The sequence below is a fragment of the Crinia signifera genome, chromosome 3 (assembly GCF_055691185.1).
Source record: "Crinia signifera chromosome 3, ASM5569118v1, whole genome shotgun sequence".
Lineage (NCBI taxonomy): Eukaryota > Metazoa > Chordata > Amphibia > Anura > Myobatrachidae > Crinia > Crinia signifera.
Genome location: NC_139219.1, coordinates 284300653 through 284325457, shown reverse-complemented (window position 1 = coordinate 284325457; position 24805 = coordinate 284300653). Strand labels below are relative to the sequence as shown.

At 49.3% G+C, this 24805-nt stretch overlaps 1 protein-coding gene across 5 annotated transcripts in view; it reads left to right on the top strand.

Moving 5' to 3' along the window:
* The window catches only part of FBXO36 (F-box protein 36), a 72651-nt gene that overhangs the window by 20876 nt on the left and 26970 nt on the right, over positions 1 to 24805 (top strand). For all 5 annotated transcript variants that reach the window (XM_083178338.1, XM_083178337.1, XM_083178340.1 and 2 more), the window contains one exon: positions 7766 to 7874. In XM_083178338.1, coding sequence (XP_083034464.1) covers positions 7766 to 7874 — 109 coding nt within the window. The remainder of the gene's footprint in view (positions 1 to 7765; positions 7875 to 24805) is intronic.

Below are 24805 nucleotides of genomic sequence, written 5' to 3'. Positions count from 1 at the left end.
CAGCCTAGTCCCTGCATATTCTGGTGTGAGAGGGAGGAACCCCCCCCCCCCCTTTAAACAACCAGCTATATCTTTGGAACCAACTGATCACTTTACATGAGACCAGTATCATATTGAAGAACTTTTAAGTGGGCTTCAAATGATTTTGCTCCCGTGAAACTGAGCCGTTTGGTTCCAGAAAAATCTGTCCTCAAACAACATGAACAGCCATGAAATTCCATTTCAGAAATGAAAAAAATGGGTATACCCGGAATACTGTATCTCTAGAACCAATGAACCTATATGGCCTGATATCAGATTGAAGGCCCAGCAATTTGAATTCGACTGAGATCAACCTCGAGCTTCTGTGATGCTGGAGGGGGAACTGGCAGCCGTTGGAACCGGTTGTGGTCGGAATTAGCGTGTCCCATGTTATGGGGAAAACGTTCCAGCTTTGCCTGGTGGTATCTCTGGTTCCCGGGGGGCTATCGAACCGGGGCCAGGCTCATTGGAAAGCCCTGGCCATCAGCTACAAAATGGGCCTATCTGTAGAGTGGGCCTGGAGCTATAGCTCCATCAGGCCCATTGTTAATCCGGCCCTGCATTTACATGAGACAAGTATCATATTGAAGAACTTTTGAGTGGGCTTTGAATGATTTTGGTCCAGTGAAACTGGAACGTTTGGTTCCAGAGTAATCTGCCCTCAAAGAACAAGAACAGCCATGAAATTACATTTCAAAAATAAAAAAAATTAGTTTACACGTAATATCTCTGGAACCGATTGACCGATATGGACCAGCCTGGTATCAAGCTTCTGTGATGCCAGGGGGGAACTGGCAGCCGTCGGAACCGGGTCAGAATTGACGGGTCCCATATTATCCTATGGGGAAAAAATGTTACAGCTTTGCCAGGCGATATCTCTGGTTCCCGGGGGGCTAGAGACACGGGGCTGGGCTCGTTGGAAAGCCCTGGTCCTTAGCTACAAAATGAAATGACAGGGGGGGCATGTGCCCGGGTGCCCCACCTCCCTGAATCTGCCACTGGTACACGGCAGTCCTCTGATACAGCCACTGGGGAGAGGTAGACATTTAAAAGGTAGAGAGCGTAGACCGTAAGTTATGAACCTAGGGCGAGGAGGTATCCGGGTGTTCATTAAGGCTGAACAGCGAGGGTTGGGTGGAGGTCGCGGAGGGGAGGAGTTTGGCCCCTTCTCCATCCGTGACGTACATACGCCAGGGTGACCAGCGGGAATGAGAGGGGAAGGGTTTGGGTGTCATAGGGAGGAAGTTGGTTTCCATGAGGAAATGGTGGTTCATTTTCAGCACAACCTGGAGGAAGGGTGGAGTGGATGGTTGTTTCCATTGCTGGGCCAGATTTGCCTGTGCAGCAATGAGCATATGTCCAAGTACATATGTTTTCTCTGATGGGACTTGTTGGGGGTAGACGTGAAATAAGGCGATAACTGGGGAGGGTGTGAGGGCTATCTGGAGGACCGTGGAGATTAACTTGAAGACTTCCGCCCAGTATTCCCGGAGTTTGGGGCAGGACCAGAAAATATGGTAAATGGTACCTATACAGCCACACTGTCTCCAGCATTGGTTAGAGCAGGTCGGCCAGAAGGTATGGGGCAGTCAGGAGTTAAATATAGTCTGTTGATGAGTTTGATGTGCATCTCAGTGTGGTTTAGGCAACGGGACATTGCGTAGGAGGATAAAAAGATCTGTTGCCATTGAGAAGATGTGAAAGTTTCGCCCAGGTCCGTCTCCCATTTCTTGTGGGCAGAGGTCTTAGAGAACTCTGAGGGGGTTGTCAAGGTTTTATACCAGAAAGAAATATCCCCTTTGGAGTGTATCAGGGAAGGTCTGGAGAGAACTGTCTGGGAGAGGACATCTGGGGGGGAGTAGTGTTGGAAGTGGGCTTTCCACCAGTGTGCCAGTTGCAAATAGTGAAAGTTTTCTGATGTGGGAAGAAAAAACTGGTGTTGAAGGGAGGCGAAGGGGAGCATGGACTGGGCATCCAAGATGTCGCTAAGGGTGGTTATACCACATGCTTTCCAGACGGATAGTCGAAGGTTGGGTATTAGTTTCGCTACGGTGGTGATGGGTAAGGTAACAATGAGAGCGGACGGTGCTTTGAGGGTAGCAGTCAATTGGTCCCATGAATGCAGAGTAGCTTTGGTGGATGGGAGTAGGTTCCGGAGGGCAGGTCTGGCTTGCTTTGGGATTTTAAATAGGTCTGGTAGTGGGATATGAGGGGAATGGGATTGTTCAATGCTCACCCAGGCTCTGGGTGAGGTAGAGTCAGTGTAGTGTTTTGATGGGGGCTAGGAGGCATGCTGACTGGTATTGAAACAAGTCGGGGAGGTCGAGTCCTCCAAAGGCTCTGGGGATCGTCATCTTGGAGCGGGCCATTGTGGGGGGTTTAGTTGCCCATACATATTTTGTGAGAATGGTAGTGGCAAGTTGTAGTGATTTCTTGGGGAAGGCGTAGGGGATGGTGCGAAACAGGTACATTAATTTAGGGAGTAATGACATCTTGAATGCCGCCATGCGTCCCATCCAGGAGATTTCAAATGATGACCAGAACTTGGTCAGGGTGGTAAGGGAGGTAAGAAGCGGTGAGAGGTTGGCGTCAAAAAATGACGACATACGGGGAGGGATATGAACGCCTAGGTATTTTATTGAATCAGCCTGCCAGTTATATTTGTAGGTGGACTTCAAGAGGGGCAGAGAATTATCAAGATTTATCGGTAGAGCATCGGTTTTAGTTGTGTTAAGCTTGTAGTAGGAAGCTGCACTATAGGAATCAAGTTTTGTATGGAGAGATGGGAGGGTCCTAACGGGGTCGGTTACAAACAGGAGTACATCTTCTGCAAAAAGACTTAATTTGTGGCTGATGGGGCCAGTGGATATACCCGGGAGGTTGGGGTTGCCACGGATGGAGATAGCCAGTGGTTCTATGGAAAGAACAAAAATCAGTGGGGAAAGGGGGCAGCCCTGTCTGGTGCCATTGGAGATTTTAAAGGAATCAGATATGAAGCCATTGCTGAGCACCCGGGCCGACGGGGCACCATACAGCGTCAGGATCGATGTTAGGATCCGGTCTCTGAAGCCGAAACGGGACAGCACCTCCCTCATATAGTGCCAATTCAATCTATCGAATGCTTTTTCAGCATCTAAGTATAGGAGGAGGAGGCCCTTCTCCGCAGATAGGGAGTCGATCACGTTGAAGACTCTTCTAGTATTATCTGAGGCCTGCCGTCCCAGCACAAACCCCGTCTGGTCCGAATGCACCAGCAAGGGTAAAAATTGATTGATACGTAGCGCCATCAGCTTGGCAAACAGTTTGATATCACTATTCAATAATGCAATGGGGCGGTAGTTTTGGCAAAAGGCTGGGTTTTTACCAGGTTTTGGTATGGTCACTATACGGGCCTCTAGCATTTCTGGGGGAGAGTAGCCTGAGGAGGATAGATCATTAAATAGGGCTGTTAGGTACGGGGACAGAAGGTCACTAAAAGTAATGTAAAAGTCTGTGATAAATCCATCTGGCCCCGGGGCTTTATTTCGGGGAAGTGCCTTGATAGCTAGTGTCCTGTGTCCAAGGGGCATTCAAAGAGGCCAACTGTTCCGAGGTGAGAGCCGGGAGCTGCAGGCCGTCTAAGAAGGTAGAGATGGTATCAATGGAGGGTTGCAGTGTGGAGGGGTCTGAGGCTAAGTTATAGAGTTTGGAATATGAATCTGCAAATTGATTTGCCATATCTTTAGAGTTGCTGAGTTTCTGTTTATTAGCGGAGATGATATGTTTTATTCTGTTTCTAGCCTGTTGGGCACGTATTTTCGGGCGAGCATTCTGCCGGACCTATTGCTAGCAAGATAAAATTTATGTCTCAACCTATTTAGGGCGGATTGGGTGCGCGCTAAGAGAAGCTTTTGGAGCTGACTGCGGACTGTGGCTAGTTCTCTCTTCAGGGGGCCAGAAGGAGCCGTCTTATTTTGGGATTCCAGGGCAATAAGCCTAGTCTCCAGGGCCTTTTGGGTCATGATAGCTCTGCGTTTCAGGTTGGCGCCCGCCTGTATAGCCGCCACTCTCGTGACCGCTTTAAATGCACACCAGTGGTTAGTGATAGAGGTATAACTTGGTGAATTATTGGTCATGTAAGACTTCATTGCTGTTAGAATAGTGTCTCTGGCTATAGGGTCTGTCAGAAGGTGTGGAAACCGGCGCCACGGTCTTGGGGGGATCTTAGATGGGCGGAAATCCCAGTGCCACAGGACGGGCGCATGATCTGACCAAGTGATTGGGAGGATGTCGACCCCACTAGTGTGCTCCAGGGACCATTTATCACAAAGAATAAAATCGATTCTAGAATATGTATTGTGTACGGGGGAGTAAAACGTATATTCGCGGCCGGAGGGATATGTTGTCCTCCAGGTGTCGTACAGATCGAATTCTAGTAGGAGGTTACGGAATGCCACAGATGGGTTGGAAGTGGGAGATCGGCAGCTGGGAGGGAGTCGGGACTTGTCCAGAGTGGGGTCTAGAGTCAAGTTAAAGTCGCCTAATAGTATTAGGGAACCCCTAGAGGATCTCTTCACAAGGGAGAATAGTTTCCGCAGAAAGGATATCTGGTTTACATTGGGGGCATATAAACAAACGATAGTTACAGTATTAATCTTTCTTCCAGGAGTCCAGTCAGTATTAAATACCTGCCATTCTTATCTGCAATCTGGGAGTGGAGGACAAAGGAGGTGTGTCGATTGAACAAAATCGCAACTCCATTCCGCTTAGAGGGGCCATTTGCATAATAGACTGTAGGGTAATGTGTGTCCCTAAAAACTGGGGGGTTGGGGGATGCAAAGTGTGTTTCTTGAAGGGCAACAATGTCTGCATTTTGCTTACGGAAATAAGTAAGAGCTAGCCTACGTTTGTTAGGGGAGTTTAGCCCCTTGACATTTAGAGAGAGAAAGTTAGGCATTGAGAGGACTCAGGGGCGCAGGGTGAGCCTGAGAGTAGACATAATAGGTATGTTTAACCTAGGTGAAGTATCAACAGCAGTTACTGAGGTCCAGTGGGGAGGTGGGGGAAGGGGGGTGGAGGAAAGGAGGTGGACAGAGAAGAGGATACAGATGAGGGTAAAGGAAGAGAAAAAACAAAAGGGTCCTGCAAGTGGGACCCGCATGACTACTGCAGGGGAGAGAAAGGGAAGAGGGTTCGTGCAGTAGTATATAGAGGTTAGGGGGGTGGCCTGGCTCCTAAAGAAAAGGGGGAGAAAAGGCCGCCACTCACAAATATAAACATACTAATAAGTGAACAGTGAAAAACATTTAGCATTCTTAGGAGAAAACAACACTTACATGCTGCAAGACATGTCTAAGAAACCTGCATACAATTGTATATAGATAGGCTATAGAAAATATGAACAACTGTAATTTAAATAGTTAACGGCATAATCTAAAGCAAATACAGTGGACTAAATGCCTAAAGCCCTGCTTCGCTAAACAGATAATAAGATGGTCACAATACTTATCATCAAGGCCTCGTCGCAGTGGAGAGGGAAGCAGGGGGCAAAATGGGGGAGTCCACTGAATCAGATAACGTGATCAGCTGTAGCATCCCATGGCCTTTCAGGTATCAGTCCACTCCTGGCGCAGGGCTTGGGGACGCTTCGTCTCCTGGGGCCTCGTGACCGAGATGTCCCATTCTAACAGGAGTTTAACCCCTGCGTCCAGGGAGGAGACTGTGTAGGTGGAATCCTCGTGGTAGATGATCAATTTAACCGGGAACTCCCAGCGGTACCTGATATCGTGGGAACGGAGTGCTGTGGTAACGGGAGCGAATGCTCTCCTGTTGGCCAAGGTTGCAGGGGAGAAATCCTGGGAAAGCTGGAGGCCCGGGCAGCCCTTAACAGTTGATCTTTGGTGGTGAAGAAGTGCACCCGGAGAAGGGTGTCTTTTAGTAAGTCGGCAGAGACTGTCTTGGGTCTCGGGAGGCGATGGATGCGGTCGATCAGGAGATCTTTAGGGCGGCGGTAGGGAGAAGTTTGCGGAATATGTTGGTGACGTAGCCTTCGAGCTCAGAGTTGGCCATCGAGTCTGGTATGCCTCTGATCTTGACGTTATTACTTTCTTGGAAGGCATATTATTGATGAGGGCACTGAAAATAGGATTGCGATGAAGAGAGGGTGTGATATATCACCGGGGATGGGGGGAGGTGACAGCTCCGGTCACTCTGGCATGCTTGATGCTAGAGAGATAACATCAGTGAGTGGCAGCCCTTGAGGGAGGGCTCTCACATTGTGCTAGGCTGAAAGAGCTCTCCTGGGTGCTCTTCTTGGAAGTTGTACAACTCTAGGCCTCGTGTAATGGCAGGGGCAAGCCCACTGCTGTGGGGGCCGTGGGTGCTGTAGTGAATGCCCCACTGGGTGTTTAGGAAGGGTGTATATACCGCCTGGGCCTGGCGGGGAGGTGGCTGCTAGTGTATAACTGCACTGGACCTCAGGTGTGACCCTATATGTGGGTACTTAGGGAGAGGGACCAGGTCAGGGGGGTGGAGTAGACCCCAGGTATTAGGTGAGAGGAGCTGTTAAGAGTGACAGTGCTAATAGGGCTAAGTCCCTTCACGCTGCAAGATGGCGGCCGGGACTTTTACAGTGGGAGTAGCATGCCTAGAGGGGGCTTGATCGCCCTACAGGTGTCACTCACTGTTCTGTGTTATTTATTCTGCAGTCCGGGGCTTCTGGGCACTGCGGGAGTAGTTGACACAGGGCACCGCCGCTAGCTGCTCCGGGTCCCGGCGGCTGCGTCACTCGCGGCCGTGGTTTGAAGCAGGGATTTTTATTTTAACTTTTACACATTTTTAAAGACAGAACCATAGGGCCCACATTTTGGTTTTAATATTCCAAATTTGGATTCAGTCCGACAGATGATCCTCTATATATATATGAAATCAATGTTAACAATACGTTATGTAATTGGTGCTGCTAGCACCTGAATAGGAGGCAACAATAGCCCTTATGTTGTAATCTGTGCAAGTGAATGACAACAAGCCTCATCAGGCCTAACAGGCATAGCGATTATTTTCGCAGCCTTGCGAGTCCACCAGACGCCGCAGCCCGCATGTGCACGCCGTGATCCCCCGCACAGCTACAAATGGATGATCCATTCGCAGCCTTGGATGTGGGGGAGAAATCATTCGATGGTCGGCGACCATCAAATGATTTCTCCAGCTCTCGCAGATCTGAGACACCTCTGTGGTGTCTCAGATCTCTGAGCACCCTGTGTGGGAAGCCCCGCGCCTGCGTCATCGGGGAATTTCCATGGGAACGCATATGAAACGCATGGCTTTCCCATGGGCGAAAACCCCGGCCCGCTGCCCCCCACCTGGTATTCTATGTGACTGCTTGCACACATTGGCTGCACATGCGCATAAATAACTACTCATGCACAGTTGCCAAAAATTGGGGACTGATTAAATCAGAATCACCCCCGTAATCCGATATTGGGTACATATTTCGGTCTTCTTATAGTACCTTTATTAAAACGTCAAAGTTCTTGATAAAGGTCCAAACTGTTGACCTTATATTTTGCCTTGTTATAATGAAGCACCATACTTTTATTTTAGCCACTCATTGGATTTCTTATCTATGTCACTGTGGTTGACTGGTTTTCTTTATTCATTTTATTAGTTCCCCACAATTGAATACACCCAGCAGCTCGACTTGGTTTACGTGACTGCTTTCACAAATGTAGATTATATCATATTTTACATGTGGCTCCTCCTACAGGTCACCATGAGGTGGTGGAAAATCTCCCTCAGAAGTGAATTCCGTAACACAAAACCCGGGGAGCTGAAAGAATCTCACCTGGACTTTTTGGATGACGCCTCGATGCAAGGTAGTGGACGTCATGAACATTATAGCATAGCAAGGGGACAGGGCTGGGTGTTGTCACATATATCTGCAGGATACTGGCAGCAGTTCTGGCAGGCGAATAAATAATTGTCTGTCTTATTTTATAGTATTTCTTACTTTGCGACCAGTTAAATATGCCCTTAGGTTTGTTCATATTTTAAACCAGAAAGCGTAATATGTTCTGTGCCATTCATTCCATTGAAGTGTGTATGTAAGATGCAGCATGAACTTCCTGTAATTGAGGGGTAGATGTATGAAGCAGTGATAAGGAAGGAGAAGTGATAAAGTGCCTGATACTTTCACACTGGCCAATCAGCTCCTGACTGTGAAGTTACAGGCTGGATTTAAAAAGGCAGAGTTAGAAGCTGATTGGCTGGTGATAAAGTACCAGGCACTTTATCACTTCTTCATACATCTACCCCTGAATTAGGGGGTTATTCAGTCTTGATCACACAGCTGTTAATTCACAGGCCGGGCGATAATCGAACAACTGTGTATGTGTACAGCTTATAGTGCACATGTGTGAGGCCATCCTGCGATAAAATCCTGCTACTTTTTTAATCACTGGTCGTAGGCAAGTTGATTGACATGAAGCCGTATTTGGGGTGGTAACCGGACGTTTTCATGGAGTGTCAGGGAAAACACAGGCGTGTCCAGGCGTTTTAAGGGAAGTCATGCGATGTCAGCACTGGCCGCGAATAGCCTGTTTCTATCGTATCCTGGGTTACACACAGACTGCACACACTGGAAAAATCATTCAATAGTGAGTGGTTTGCATATGGATTTGCTGCTAATTGCCAATCGGCATAATTTTCGCAAGCCATTCGCCAACCATGCACATCAATTCGTAGGCTTGCACAGGACGGGATTTCCACTCTGGTTGGGCGTGGTTTCCTGATTGCAGGGTTCTGAAAATTATCAGCCAAGTGATCAGTTCTAAATAACCCCCTATGTTAGAGTGAATTCCCTAAACTTCTTCCCGTACACGGCTCTACTTCAGCTGCTGTAACAACGAACCCTAACACTCCATATCAAAAGCACTCTGTCTGCCTTCCACGCCTCCGTGCTCCCATCAACAACCTATTTTCCCAGAAACCTTGCCAAAATACCTCCTTTCCTCTGTTGCAAAAATAACACAAACCCTTCCTATTACACTGTTAACTTGTGACTGAAATTCAGAATGGCTCCTTTATTATGACATTTCCTTATAAGTGTAATTACAATAATATGCTCTAGTCCAATTTACTTCAGTCCTATATTGATAAGAATTTCTTCCTTTTTCTTTAGTAAAAATATGGACGTCATTTAGGTATATGTGTTTTTATGTAACTGATTGACAGATGTTCAGAAGATTGTTAGTTTTAATCATTTTAAGGCTTCTAGCAACCACACAGTCATGTGGCACATGAGCTAGTGAGCAAATACTGTAGACTTTGCAAAGCTTTGCAGAACTTGCATACGTGCGGTAACGCCGTGCGATCATATAAACCAGGGGCATTCTAACAAAGGAGGAGGCCTGTGTGCAACCTCCTCCTCTGTAGCCGGCGGCTGGCAGTCCAATACATTTTGAGCACAAGAGGGACACGGGTAGATTTATTAACAAGTTTATATCGTTCTTTATGAACCTAGTTTCACTTCACCACTATTTGTGGTGAAGCGGCCCCGCACATCGCCTGAATTTATTATTTGCAGAGTGTTCGTTATGAGAGTGCGTTATCCCCACCCAATGGGGATACGCGACCTCCCATAACGACTGGTGCGCTGTCTTTCTTCTATCTACTGTGCATGCGTTGGTTTGTGTGTCTCACGCTGTGTCCTTGGCGCATGCACAGTTGTATTCCATGTTCAGTGCCGCTTGCTGGCCTCCAGCGTCTTCAAATTAAAACCGCTCTGTTTTAATTTGAGAGTTCTCAGATGGTATTGCGCTGCCATGCCCCTGTCGGGAACGCTAGAGAGGTGAATATTTAAAAATAATTGGTGCAGGGTGTGTGCGGTGTGGCCCCCCCAGGAATCAGGGGCCTGTGTACATTACACACACACACTGCTCATTATAGATACGCCGCTGACATTACCTGCTATGGGGTTGCCTGCCCTGCCAGAGAGGATCTTCCACACAGTGGGCTGCAGGATGTGCACAAACAATTTGGGACTTTTGCCACATTGCACATCTCGAACGTTGTGCATGCACAGTAGCCACAAGGGGTCAGTAAACAGAAGTGAAGTGATCTCTTATTGGAGACCGTATCTGGGTGATTCAAATGGATACATTTGAGCAGAGGGAAAATCCATATTGCAGCGATATATGGTAATAAGGATTATTCATTTTCAGGAGGGGGGGCACATATTGTAATAAATATACCCCAATAAATGTTTATAAGGTATAGTCTCACTTTTTTTTTTTACATAGACGTTTGTCACACCATGCACATACCTGTAGGCCGCCTCCCTCTCTGTGCAGAACACACCTCCAAAATACTGGTCACAGCCCACACGTCACTAACACCACACCTCTAAGGTTCTGATCTGACTCATTTATATGGCAGCACATAATAGGCCCTTCATCATTTCCAGCTCCAGGCCTATGTGAACCTTAATCTGGCGCTGGCAACAATCACACCATATGCTCAGGCCGCACCCCATGAGAAGACCACACCTCCCCAATACTGGCATCACCTCTGTGGTGCTTGTCACACCCCCCCCCCCCCCCCCCCCTTGTAGCAGCACACATGCCTATTTTGATCCTTAATCTGGCACTGCCTCTCATTATATATATTATAGAGTAGTAAGGGTGTGCAACCCTGGGCCCCTCCCATATATATTGTTTACAACCAACTCTTTCACCAAATTATGTTCACCTAAAATATGTATATATATCTCTTATATATTTAGCCAGATCTGTCACTCAACCCCTGTGGAGAACGTTCCTGTGTAGAACAGTTTCACTTTCATGTGTCTGACGTTCCACCCCCTTGACATCACCTCCCCCCGCCCAGCCAGGGCTACAGTACATGCCCACCATCCACCATTACTCCACAGCCACCATTACTCCTGCACATCCCTACCCTCTACCAGGACCCCCGCGACCCCCCTCCCGCGATTCGCGGGACCCCCCGCGACCCCCCCTCCCGCGATTCGCGGGACCCCCCGCGACCCCCCCTCCCGCGATTCGCGGGACCCCCCGCGACCCCCCCTCCCGCGAATCGCGGGACCCCCGCCCCCCCGCGAATTGCGGGACCCCCGCGACCCCCCTCCCGCGATTCGCGGGACCCCCGCGACCCCCCCTCCCGCGATTTGCGGAACCCCCGTGACCCCCCCTCCCACCATTCGCGGGACCCCGCACCCCCCCTCCCGTGATTCGCGGGACCCCCGTGAACCCCCCCTCCCGCGATTCGCGGGACCCCCGCGACCCCCCTCCCACGATTCGCGGGACCCCCACGACCACCCCGGTATCCGGACTATTGTTAGACAGCACTTACATCGACAGCCATTACATCGACACCATTAGTTTGACAGCTCAATAGGTCGACATGGTTTTAGGTCGACATACCATTAGGTCGACATGTCATTATGTCGACAGCTCATTAGGTCGACAGCTCATTAGGTCGACAGCTCATTAGGTCGACATGTTTTTAGGTCGACACTGCCATTAGGTCGACAGTGTCTATGTCTACAGTCAAAAGGTCGACATGGTTTTTTTCACTGTTTATTGAGCCGACATGTGCCGACAGGCGGTATTTCATGCCCTACTATCCTCTAGGGCGTGGTGGGAGAATAAAATAGTGTGCCGAGCACAGCGAGGCACCGTGCCCGAAGCATAGCGAGCAGCTGCGGTACACTTCAAACTGTGTCCATGTCGACTGTGTCGACATTTCGGCCAAAAAACAGTGAAAAATCCCATGTCGACCTTTTGACTGTCGACATAGACTGTCGACCTAATGGCAGTGTCGACCTAAAAACATGTCGACCTAATGAGCTGTCGACCTAATGAGCTGTCGACATAATGACATGTCGACCTAATGGTATGTCGACCTAAAACCATGTCGACCTATTGAGCTGTCGAACTAATGGTGTCGATGTAATGGCTGTCGATGTAAGTGCTGTCTAATATCCGTCCCAGACCCGACCACCCCCTCGAGCGATTCGCTGGACCTCCGCGACCACCCCCTCCCGCGATTCGCTGGACCCCCGCGACCCTCCCGAAAATCGCGGGACCCCAGCGACCCCTCCCTCCCGCGAGCCCCCTCCCGCGATTCGCAGGACCCCTGCATCCTCCCCTCCCGCGATTCGCGGGACCCCTGCGACCCCCCCTCCCGGCATTAAAAGGGCCCCCCAGGACCCCCCCTCCCGCGATTCATGGCACACCCCCCCTACTGTGATTTGCGACCCCCCTCCCGCAATTCGCGCCACCCCCTCCTGCGATTCACGGAACCCCCCGTAGCGCCCCCCTCCCGCGATTTGCGGGCCCCCTCGGCACTTCTCGCGATTTGCGACCGCCCCCTAATTCACACATTCGGGGACCCCACCTCCCGCGATTCATGCCCCCCTCACGCAATTCACGGCACCCCCCACACCCCCCTTCCTGCGATTCGCAACCCCCCACGACCCCCCCTCCCGCGATTCACGAAACCCCCCGTAGCGCCCCCCTCCCGCGATTTGCGGGCCCCCTCGGCACCTCTCGCGATTTGCGACCGCCCCGTAATTCACACATTCGGGGACCCCCCCTCCCGCGATTCATGCCCCCCTCACGCAATTCACGGCACCCCCCATACCCCCCTTCCTGCGATTCGGAACCCCCCCACGACCCCCCCTCCCGCGATTCATGCCCCCTCCCGCGATTCACGGACCCCCGCACCACCCCCCTGCGCCCACCCTCCCTTGATTCACGCCCCCCTCATGCAATTCACGGCAACCCCCCACACCCCCCCTCCTGCGATTCGCAGCCCCCCCACGACCCCCCCCCTCCTGCGATTCATGACCCCTCCCGTGATTCACGGACCCCCGCACCACCCCCCCTTGACTCACGGCACCCCACGCGCCCCTCCCGCAATTCACGGACCTCCGCAACCCCCCCTCCCGCAATTCACTAACCCCGACAACCCCCCTCCCGCAATTTGCGGACCCCCCTTCCCACGATTCAAGCCCCCCCGCGCCCCCGCCCACGATTTGCGGACCCCCCCCCTCCCGCTAACCGCGGATCCCCACACACCACCCCCCCTCCCGCAATTTGCAGACCCCCTTCCGGCAATTCCACCCCCCAGCGGACCACCGTGGCCCCCGCTCCCGCATTTCACGTACCCCCGTGACAATGGGGATCCTGTACCACCACAAGCAGGTACCGCCCCTAGGTGGGAAATCCGGCCCTGGCTGCCACACTGCAGGTTTCCCCACTGCCCTCTGCACCAGCGCCACAACTTTTATCAATGTCTTGCCCACATACCACTATTATACAGCCTCCTGCTCTCATGCACGCTCACTCCCTCCCAGTGGGAGGAGACGCTCACCCACTGCCGGGAGCTGCATACTGTCCCCCACCCTCCTCCAGTTCTAGGGATGCCCATCGACCATCAATGATTTTCAAATAATCGATGGTTTATGGCCGATGTTGAATACTTTTGCCATCAATGTGGGAGGACACTGTTCTCCTGCCCCGTAACTTCCGCCAGTGGAGACCCGCTCACCCTGTGTTGCCCACATTCCCCTATCATGCTTTACCGCCCAGCCTCCTGCTCTCATGCACCCTAACTCCCACCCAGTCGGAGGAGACACTGACTCCTGTATTTCTGTGCTGCCACGCTGGACCCTCACACACTGGCAGAAGCTGCACAGTGTCCACCACCCTCTTTAGTCCCCCGTATGCCCACACACCCCTATCACTACCCAGCTTCCTGCTCTCCTGAACCGTAACTTCCACCACTGGGTAATCGCTGACGCTGTGTTGCCCACATACCCCTATCATGCCTCATATCCCAGCCTCCTGCTCTCATGCACCCTAACTCCCACCCAGTAGGAGGAGACACTGACTCAGGGCCACCATCCGGTACTCCTGTGCTGCCACGCTGGACCCTCACCCACTGCCAGAAGCTGCAATACAGGGCATCTTTCATACAGTTCTAACCATATTTCTCACAATACAAATGTTCACAAATTAAGGGGCGTAGCCCCTTACGCCGGTGTGAAGAGCGCCCGTAGGGCGCGATGAATCACCTAGTATATATATATATATATATATAGATGCTGACGGACTGGCCCTCCGTTTCCAGCAAACCAATGGCCGGGGTGCAATCACCGAAGTAATAATGTAGACAACAGAATAGCGGCACTCCACGGGCTTCACTCAAGTCGAAAAGAAATACCAGCACACCAGGTATTAAAGCGACGTTTCGGATTTTACTCCTTAATCATGCAAAGAACATGATTAAGGAGTAAAATCCGAAACGTCGCTTTAATACCTGGTGTGCTGGTATTTCTTTTCGACTTGAGTGAAGCCCGTGGAGTGCCGCTATTCTGTTGTCTATATATATATATATATATATATATATATATTCTACTACTGGACAGTGATAACAAAGTTTTAAGGAATTAAAGTAGAAAAGGAATAAACCTATGCCCAGTAAATTGCAGGCTTGCCAGTGTACCAGGTGCATGGTAATATAAATCGCGAGTGGAGCACTGTAACAGTACATGCAGTGCTAATTTGTGGATACTAATATGTGTTTTATGAATATAACTGCTGAACACATGTAGCTATGAATATGGACACAAGTTGCAATTAATTGCAAACACAAAATACTCAATGGACTACTGGAGCTGGGCTTCCTAGACCCTAGAAGTCATCACAATTTTGCTTTTGTTAAGTTGCTTGTGATGTACTGGTGGATGCTCCATGAGCTACCCGTAGATCGCCATCTACCTTTTGGCCAGGTCTGCTTTAATATAACAGCATTTTCATCAGGCATAAAATACAAACGCAAGTGTCTTACCTTATAAAGAGTGACATAGCAACATACAGGGCATCTCGGGCACGGGACCCCACACTCGGCCGGGCAATGCCCAACGTTGACATCATCACGCTATACGAGCAACCGTATCATATATATATATATATATACATACTTGCTTCTGGCGGCCCGGCACTCTCCTTACAGGTACAACAGGCCCCGGTGCCCTCCTGGATGGGTATAGGCAGGTGGACAGGAATGGGAGGCACTCGGAGGTAACTTTCAGTGGTTTATTCAAGGTGCGGCAAAGACCAATGTTTCGGGGTGCTGTAACCCCTTTGTCAAGGTGCTCAAAGGAAAGCTTTGAGCACCTTGACTAAGGGGTTACCGCACCCCGAAACGTTGGTCTTTGCCGCACCTTGAATAAACCACTGAAAGTTACCTCCGAGTGCCGCCCATTCCTGTCCACATATATATATATATATATATATATATATGTGTGTGTGTGTGTGTGTCTATCATCTACTGTATATATAATATATATATACATACATACATATGTGTCTAGTGTCCATGAGTCTCCGAAACACTGCCATCTGCTGGCAGTGAAACTACATCTCTTTCTCACACATGCACAAACACAGAAGGTAGCAGACTAGCATTTGAAGCTTTTGATTCGATCGGGCTTACTAATATATAATATATAAACCTAAGTGGAGGGGGCACCAACATCTATCTATGCCTCCGGGCGACTACGACAAACCTATGCCACTGTATGTGACGTTATGTGTGGTTTGTATAGAGGAGATGTTCTGTAATATAATAAACTTTCCAGTAACCATGAATGGAAGCAGGTATCATGCTTGCCTACTCTTCCAGAACAGCCAGGAGGATTCCAAAACTCAGGGGCCACACCTGTGCCTCTGGAAAGATGGGAAAGTTTCCTCCTCTCCCATCTAGCCAATTGCATCACCCAGTAGCAGTACACTTACAGAGCAAAACGGGCAGTCCGAGGAGAATGACACCATTCGTAGCCCCACCCCCTCGCTATACAATGCCTGTTGTCCCGGCACTGTAAAGTGGGACTGATCCTTTGTAACCAGCCCATACATTCGCAATAACACATGTGTTTGGGATGTTATCCTGGATCCAATGTGTCATAGCCCGAGAATTTTTTTGCCTAATAAAACAGGCTCTAATGGCTATATCTGTAATATATCGCATAGGACCAAAAAAGTTGTTCCAAAGCATAATAGCCAGAACATCTGCTTGTCTGCTTGAGAAGGGAGTAGGAGTAAATAGTAGAGACACTACTTGACTTCAGCACAGGATGGGGATGGAGGCATTATGAAGATGGACAGACGGTGGACTGGGCGGACAGAGGGAGCACAATGTGGGAAGTATAGACAGATATTGGCGACATTGAAGAACAGGTAGACAAAGAGAGCACCATATGGGGGAATAGATAGACAGACAGACGGACGGAAGGGGGCATAGACAGATGGACAGACAGAGCACCATATGGGGCTATAGATGGACTGATGGGAGGGGGCATAGACAGACAGCACCATATGGGGGCATAGACGGACAGCTGGACGGAAGGGGGAATAGACAGATGGACAGACAGAGCACCATATGGGGGTATAGATGGATGGGAGGAGCATAGACAAATTAACGGATAGAGCACCATATGGGGGTGTAGACGGACAGACAGGAGGGGGCATACATGGACAGGGCATGGGCAGACAGACGGACAGACAGAGCACCATATGAGGGCATAGACAGACAGATGGACGAGTGGGGGCCTAGACAGACAGATGAACAGAAATAGCAACCTATGGGGGTATAGACTGACGGGAGGGGGCATAGACAGATGATTGAATGGATAGAGCACCATATGGAGGTATAAAGGGAAGGATAGGGGGGCATAGATTGATTGACAGGAGCATGGGCAGACAGACGGACTGACAGCACCATACAGGGGCATAGAAGACGAACAAACATTGCACCATTTGGATATGTAGATGGATGGACAGGAGGGGAAATAGACAAACTGACAGGGGCATGGGCACACAGATGACTGACAGAGCACCAAACCTAGATGGACAGGCATTGCAAAAGACGGCCGTCACATAGGGGGCATAGGTGGATGCAGTGGTGTAGCTTGGTTCCACGGTGCCTGGAGCAAGGGCATGTTTCGCGCCCCCCCCCCTGCGCGACGAAAAGGGGGACTGTCCTTGCTCGTTGCCAAGGGGGACTGACCTTGCTTGTTGCTAAGAGGACTGACCTTGCTCATTAATAATAATAACAGGACCCCACAGGCTGCTCCCCCTGTATAATAAAAGGACACCACAGGCTGCTCCCCCTGTATAATAAAAGGACACCACAGGCTGCTCCCCCTGTATAATAAAAGGGCACCACAGGCTGCTCCCCCTGTATAATAATAATAATAGTAAAAGGACTCCACAGATTGCTCCCCCAGTATAATAATACGGCTGCTCCCCTGTATAATAATAATAATATTAATAATAGGACCCCACAGCGCTCATGCCTTGACACCTGGATAGGGTCTCCGGTGCCAGGGATGCAGCACCATGATGTTGATGCCCGCTGTGCCCGGCATCAGTCAGTGGGAAAGTTAAAACCCGGCGAGCGCTCTCACATCGCGCATGCGCCGGTTTGGGACGCCGGAAGCAGGGATGCGGCGCCATGACGATGATGTTGTGACATCATGGCGCCGCATACCTGCCTCCGGCGTCCCAAACCGGCGCATGCGCGATGTGAGAGCGCTCGCCGGGTTTTAACTGTCCGCAGTGCTGACTGATGCCGGGCACAGCAGGGAGCAGGCGAGCAGGGCTGGGGAATTGGACGAGATGTTGGCGCTGCCTATAGGTGGAATAGTTGTGTGATGCAGCACTATATGCTGAATCAGGATCTAAAATTGCTACAGTGCTTCTATTGGGGATTATGTTGATGAACAGACAGTGCAATGTGAATTAAATGTGAATTTTTTATTTTGTGCAAAGAATTACACATATGGGGAAGGGGCTGAATGTGAACAAGTAAAGGTTATTAAAAGTCAATGCTGTCTCTGTGAGCAAGGGGGTCGTGTTACAGGGAGCTGGCGTCCCGACTCCCTGTAGTGCACGCCCCCTGATGGGTACCAGAGAAAGTTTGTGCAAAGCGCACAATGGCAAACAGGTCCCCCGCTGCTGGATCGGTCCCTCTGTGCCACTGGCACTATGCTGTGCTGCGGGGTCTCACAGATGATGGCTATGGCGTTTTCTTCACCGGAGCTCAGCGCTGCTCCGTCCGGCTGCCCAGCGCGCTCCTACTGATGACGTCACCCGACATCAGACTTCTCTGCTTGGCTCCGGACTCTGGAAGCCGTCGGGGAATGGTGATGATGTCGGCTGTATGTGAGGAGCGATGAAGTTGTCTCGCAGGGCTAGGTGCTGGGCAGGGTGCTGGCCGGCGGAGCTCCGGCGCCAGATGACATGTCTGCGCCCGGAGCTGGTGCTCCGCCCTAGCTACGCCTCTGGGTGGATGGGTGAGAGGGGGCATAGACGGACATACATGGCCGGACCCTCTAACTATACAGGGTGCAGGGGATGCAACCATTATGGGACTTTCTTTTTTTTTAGGGGGAGCAATGGGATTGCCTTTTGCCCACCCCCCTCCAAGCCGCTGTGCCCCAAAGCAGCTGCATCCCCTGCACCCTCTATAGTTACATACCCTCCAAAATGGCCCATTCCATTAAGTACAAAATGCTCTGTTCCCGAACTTCCCTGCCATTGGCAGCTACAGAGGTGAGGCTTCAGCACAGTCCAAAATTCAAAGAGGAGGAGTAACATCAACTGCCAGTGAATTCAGGACAGTGATGCTTGGAGTGGTATTAGGTGTGGCTCCCCTATCTGAATATTGGGCTGTGCTGCAGGCTCACCTCTGCAACTGCTACTGGCAGGGAAGTCCAGGAACAGCGCATTTTGTACCTAATGGAATGGGTCATGTTGGAGGGTATGTAGTTACACAACTGCCTCCAACTCCACCTCTAGGATTTGAGCTGATTCTTTGCCAATGCACTATCCACATTTGCGGATTACCTTATAAAATAACTCAAATACAGCCACTAGATGGTGCACGCGAGCAACCCTCAGAACTTGAAGCTGTCTGCAACCAGAGTACTTATTTATGTCCAGTACTGTTACTTGAACAGTACTATTTTTTGCATATTTATTTATTTATTTATTAACAGTTTCTTATATAGCGCACACATATTACCTTGCGCTTTACAGAGAATATTTGAACATTCACCACAGTCCTTGCCCCAGTGGCGCTTCCAATGTATATTCCCTATCACATGGACACACACATTCATTCTAGGGTTAATTTTGTTAGAAGCCAATTAACCTACCAGTATATTTTTGGATTGTGGGAGGAAAACGGAGTATCCGTAAGGAAACCCACGCAAGTATTGGGAGAATATACAAACTCCGCACAGTTAGGGCCATGGTGGGAATCAAACCCATGACCATACATACTTGTCTTGTGATAACGCTAGTGAAAGAGCTTAATTTAGATAGAAATTAAAGTGGGCAGTAGATCTCCTTTTGAGATTCTGTACGTTAATATGTTTTGAATAAAGGTGGGATCATTAGGTTATTTTCTTATGTTACATTATTAATAAAATATAATTCACAAGCTTCCCTAATTTTTGTAGTGCTTTTGCTTGACCTTGATGGATAATTCTCAGCCTTGCAATCAGATAAGGTCAGAGAATATGGACAGTGTGGGTGTTTGCCAGAAATCATCCTACCAAGTAAGTGAATTGGCCTTCACTCACATTATTTAATAGCTATTCCAGGGACACACGGAACAGCCTAAAAACAAACAATAACCCATAAAATTCTAGAGTTTTCATCTACAGAATATAATCCACCTTGCCATACAGAGAATGCTCACGTTCCTCAGCCCCTGGTTCTTACAGTCTCTTACTAAAGTACAGAAACAGGGGGTGTGAAACCGCGCTAGACCTAATGGTGTGTACAGATGGTAAGATATGGCTTCCGATGTTGCCGATATAGTGAACATCGGAAGCCATATCGCATGCTGATCGCATGCTGCCGATGCGCGCTCCCGTGTGAGCACAAATCGGCAGTGAAATAGAGAGGGCAGGCAAGACTATATAGTGCAGATCTGCACTATGTAGTCTAAATTGTGCCACTCTAGCATGCCGTACGATGCGAGTCCCGATGCGTTCTGATTGTATCGGGACTCGCATAGCACGGCATATCGCCCCCATGTGTACACACCATAAGCACACCTTGAGAAAGCTGTAAAGCGAAACGCGTTGGTGAAATACAGCACAGACACCCACCACCTGGACTCCAAACTTGTCCCCATCATTCATGACCAGACCAGCTTCCCCAATCATCCCAGCAGCCGTACAATATCGGAACTCCAACTTGCCACCCTACCAGGTAGAACCCTACACCAACAGGCGATCCCTGGGCTAGAGAACATAGTTTCTCCTACCAAGTCCCTGCTATTAAAATTGGCCTCCATCATTTGGGACATTTAAAAGGAAGCATAATAGGAACGGACACAGGACATTACCTTATCCGAACAAGCGGAGCGGAGAAATGCATTGAGAGGCTAGCGGGGATAGTAGTTCCATCAATAGATAGTGACATTGGGCGATATTCAATGAGGCTGATTCGCCAGGTTTTTATGGCGATTTTGTGCTGTAAGGCGAATTTCTGACTAAAACGGTGAATCACCCTATTCAATGACCAGATGGCGAATACATTTCAAGGTTTTTTTCGCCATGATTCACCGAGTAGCAATCGCTATCTTTTTATGGTGAAGTGGAAGGTGAACTTTTAAAATTAAGTGTTTTGTTTTTTTACAATTGGTGTCAAAAAATCTGGAATTTTATTCTAAGGAGGGGCATGCTATTTTTATTCATGTGCTGTAAGCACATGAATATATATTTAATTAAAAAAAAAAATATTATTATATATTTTTTTTTACACAGACCAGCCAGCAGGGGGCCGGAGCCGAGCCGCTCATTAGATATTCATATATTCACTTCACCCGATCATTACATATGCATGATCGGGTGTAGTGAATATACCCGGTCCCCTGCTGGCACCCCCGGGGGGCAGCCTGTGCTGCCTGGCTCCCGGGGAGCCCACCTCCCCCCCACAAACGTTCTGGGGCAGGCAGGGAGACTTCCATCTCCCTGCCTGCCACCGTCCTCAGGCTCCCTGCGGCGTCCGCTGCAGGAGCTCAAATTCGCCAGTCAGGGGCAGCGAGCCCCTGACTCGTTGAATACGGCTCCGGAACGCAGCGAGCAGTGGCGAATGTGCAGCGAATCCTAAACAGGATTCGCTGCACGTCGCCAGTATTCACATTGAATACCGCCCATTGTGGGAGGTGAAGTCATGCGGGAGGGTAGGAAGATGATCAGCTCAGTTTTCGACATGTTAAGTTGAAGCGCTGGGACATCCAAGAAGAAATAGAGGAGAGGTAGTTGGAGATACAAGTGAGGAGATCAGAGGAGAGGTTAGGAAAGGTAGATTTGAGTATCATCAGCACGGGTGCCGGACGGCTCCCCAAAGTCAGGATTCCGACAGTCAATACTCCGACGTCGGAATTCCGACTGCTCCCTCGTGGGGGTCCACGACCCCCATAGAGGGAGAATAAAATAGGTGGCGAGCACAGCTCGCTACCGTGCCCGCAGCATGGCGAGCGCAGCGAGCTCACAAGGGGCTTCATTGCGCTCCCCACGCTGTGCAGTCGGGATTCCGACGTTTGACTAATGACTGTCGGAATCCTGACTGTCGGGTAATTATACCACACTCATCAGCACAGAGATGATCGAATGAGCTCACCTAGGGGCCCATTTATCATATAATATGTGCTGCTTATTCTGGGATATCCGCAAATATTAATTATCACCTGAATGTATCAGAAGAGCCGGCTGCAGGAATCTTCGTTCCCTGCTGCGATCCATCCTGCGCTGTCCCTGACCGCATCCCCAAGTGAAAGGGGAATGCGAAGCTGACCGTTTTTGTGAGCACACCCATAAAACGCTGGGCGGTCCCCTGAATCCACCTCTTTCCCACCCACCAATGGAACGAACGCTCTGGGCAGTGTGAATTGTGAGTTGATTAAGGCGTTTGCTACCAGGGCTTGCACATGTGCATAGTTGCACAAAGCCCCACCATCGGCACCGGCAGTGAATTCGGACCTTAGTGATCAGGTCTGAATCGCCTCCTTATATTTGTTTAATTAAACTGGTATCTTATTTCTCTTTTGTAAGCATGGAATATATTCCATCTTAACATACAATTGTAATACCAATTTGCTTTATCCTGTAGAACATCCTGTGTTCACAATCCTTTCATTAGTTTCTCTATAATCTCTGGAAGGGTCATTTCTTTATGACATATGGGGCCTTTATTTTACATTTTGCTGATAATGATGCCTGCACTTTTACTCCGTATTACTGAGCTGTTAATGGAGTCTAGGATGAACATGCCAGTGGCATTAGTTAATTCTTTTAATTATCTCTGTCCTCGTTTTGCTATTTAGTTAAATGAGCTGCCTATTATTTTAAATAATTATATTCTGGCTATGTCCTAGCATCCTGTGGATATTGTAGGAAGTGTGAGAAAATATGCATTGTATTTATTTGCTACTGGTGATTATGCTAGTATCCAATTATCTGCAATAATTAGGCCGGGAGCTCTCCATTTAGCCCCAATACCCAACATTTACTGGGGTTTATACTTCTGGTGCCAGAGGCATGGAAAGCACAAGGTCCTGCGGATGCAGTTGCAGACAAAGAAGGCTTGCAGCAGGGTTGGGATGTCTGGGACTCCTTTTCCTCCTTTTGAGGTGCTCCTTGTAAATGACTGACCGCTTAACTCTGTCCATCTTGGAGCCCCTGATGAAATGGAACACTGCCCTTGTGATGGCCCTGCGGACTGCAACCAAGGGTGACCAGGCCTGCACAGTGTATTGCAAAACGGGGAGCATGTCATTGCGCAGCACCAGTGTTATCCCTTGGATGGTGAGGTCTCTGAGGCTCCATAGTCCAGTTATCTGATGAACCGTTGCCAGTCTCTCGTTACAGCACTTCAGGGCAGTGTCCTCTGTGCCGAACCAGACTTGCAGGATCTTTATGAAGTCCAGCTTAACTGTGAAGGGGAATGGGGCGGAGGATGCCAGATGCCACTGCCCAAAGTCGCCTCTGACCTTTGCCCCTGAAGCTCGGCCAAAGTCTTTGCAGACCTGGGCGAGTGCTTCACCGAGCATTGATCCGCACAGAAGACAGTGACGTCATCCATGTACAGTGAACACTTGACCTCTCGTGACCTGAGCCTAACGCGGTGATCCCTCTGATTTCTGGATTTTGCCTGATGGATACAGGGAGGAGCTCTATAACACAAATAAAAAAGAAGAGGTGAAAGAGGGCAGCCTTGTCTGACCCTAGAGAGGACAGCAAAGGGTTCAGTCTTACAGCTGTTCACCAACACGAGCTCTGGATGTCAAGGTACATCACCGAGCCGGCCCTAGCCTAAATTACGCCCTAGCCAAGATTTTGGCTGGTGCCCCCTAGCACCGCCACTAGTTCCGCCTCTGACCCTGCTCCCCTTTTCCAGCACCATCAACCCTCATCATAGCAGTCATCATTTTGGTGCTCCTACCTGCAATATTTTAAATAGAAACAGTGCACACATTCAGTGCGCAGCCCAAACAGGGGTGTCTTCTTGCTGGGAAGGGGCATGGCCACACAATAGTACCCCCAATTCAAATTATGCCACACAGTAGTGCAACTTTATTTACATTATATCATGCAATGGTGTCCCTTATTCATGTTATATCACACAGTAGTACTACTTTATCTTATATACATTACTCCTTACATTATTCACATTATACCCTTAGAAAAAAATCCTGAGAAAATATTGTATTTTAAGCACCTCCACAGCCACACTGCAACCCAGCACAAAGCAGTGTGTGCTGGGCAGAGGAGAAGAGCTGCAGCTGTTGCTGTCACTTAAGGGGAGGGGGCCCAGGGCCACCACTGGACCCTTCCATCAGACTTTGGCCTGGGTAATTTGTACCCCCTACCCCTTTCTCTTGGCACCCCTGATAATACCACACAGTGATGCCCCTTACACATGACACACATTAATAATGTCCTTATAAACATAATGCCTATTACACATATGCCAACTTTTATTAATGCCCTTCATACACATAATGACACACATAATGCCCCTTACACATATATTGCACAATATTAATACCCTTATACACATGATACACATAATGCCCCTTACACATATGTTGCACATTATTAATACCCTTATACACATGACACACATAATGCCTGTTACACGTATGTCGCACATTATTAATGCATTTATACATGACACACATAATGCCCCTTACACATATGCCGAACACTATTGCACAACCAACCCACCCGCAGACAGCACTACCACAGCCGCTAACACTGTGACCTCTGCCTCTGCTTGGATACAGATGTTTCCTCATACATCTTGACTCAATAGGCCATGCAGCTCCTGGCCAGATCTGCTAACGTTGGGTGCCTTTTTTGCTATAAAAAAATTCATCTTATTTGCATTGTTATGTGACCAGGACACATAAGGAGCTTCCGATGATTAAAATGATATGCGGCATGCCTATATTCTGTGTGCGACTGTGGCTGTACCTGCATACGGAATGCTATGTTACAGTGATTTCCATGAATACACTATTTCATATGCAGATACAGCCTCACTCACACACAGAATATAGGCATGCTGCATATCATTTTTTTAATCAGCAGAAGCCCCTCTGGTACATCAGGTTAGCATATGAACAGAACAATTTGCCAAGACACAGCACCTTTCCCATCAACACGTGGGAGACACGGTCAAAGGTCTTTTCTTGATCC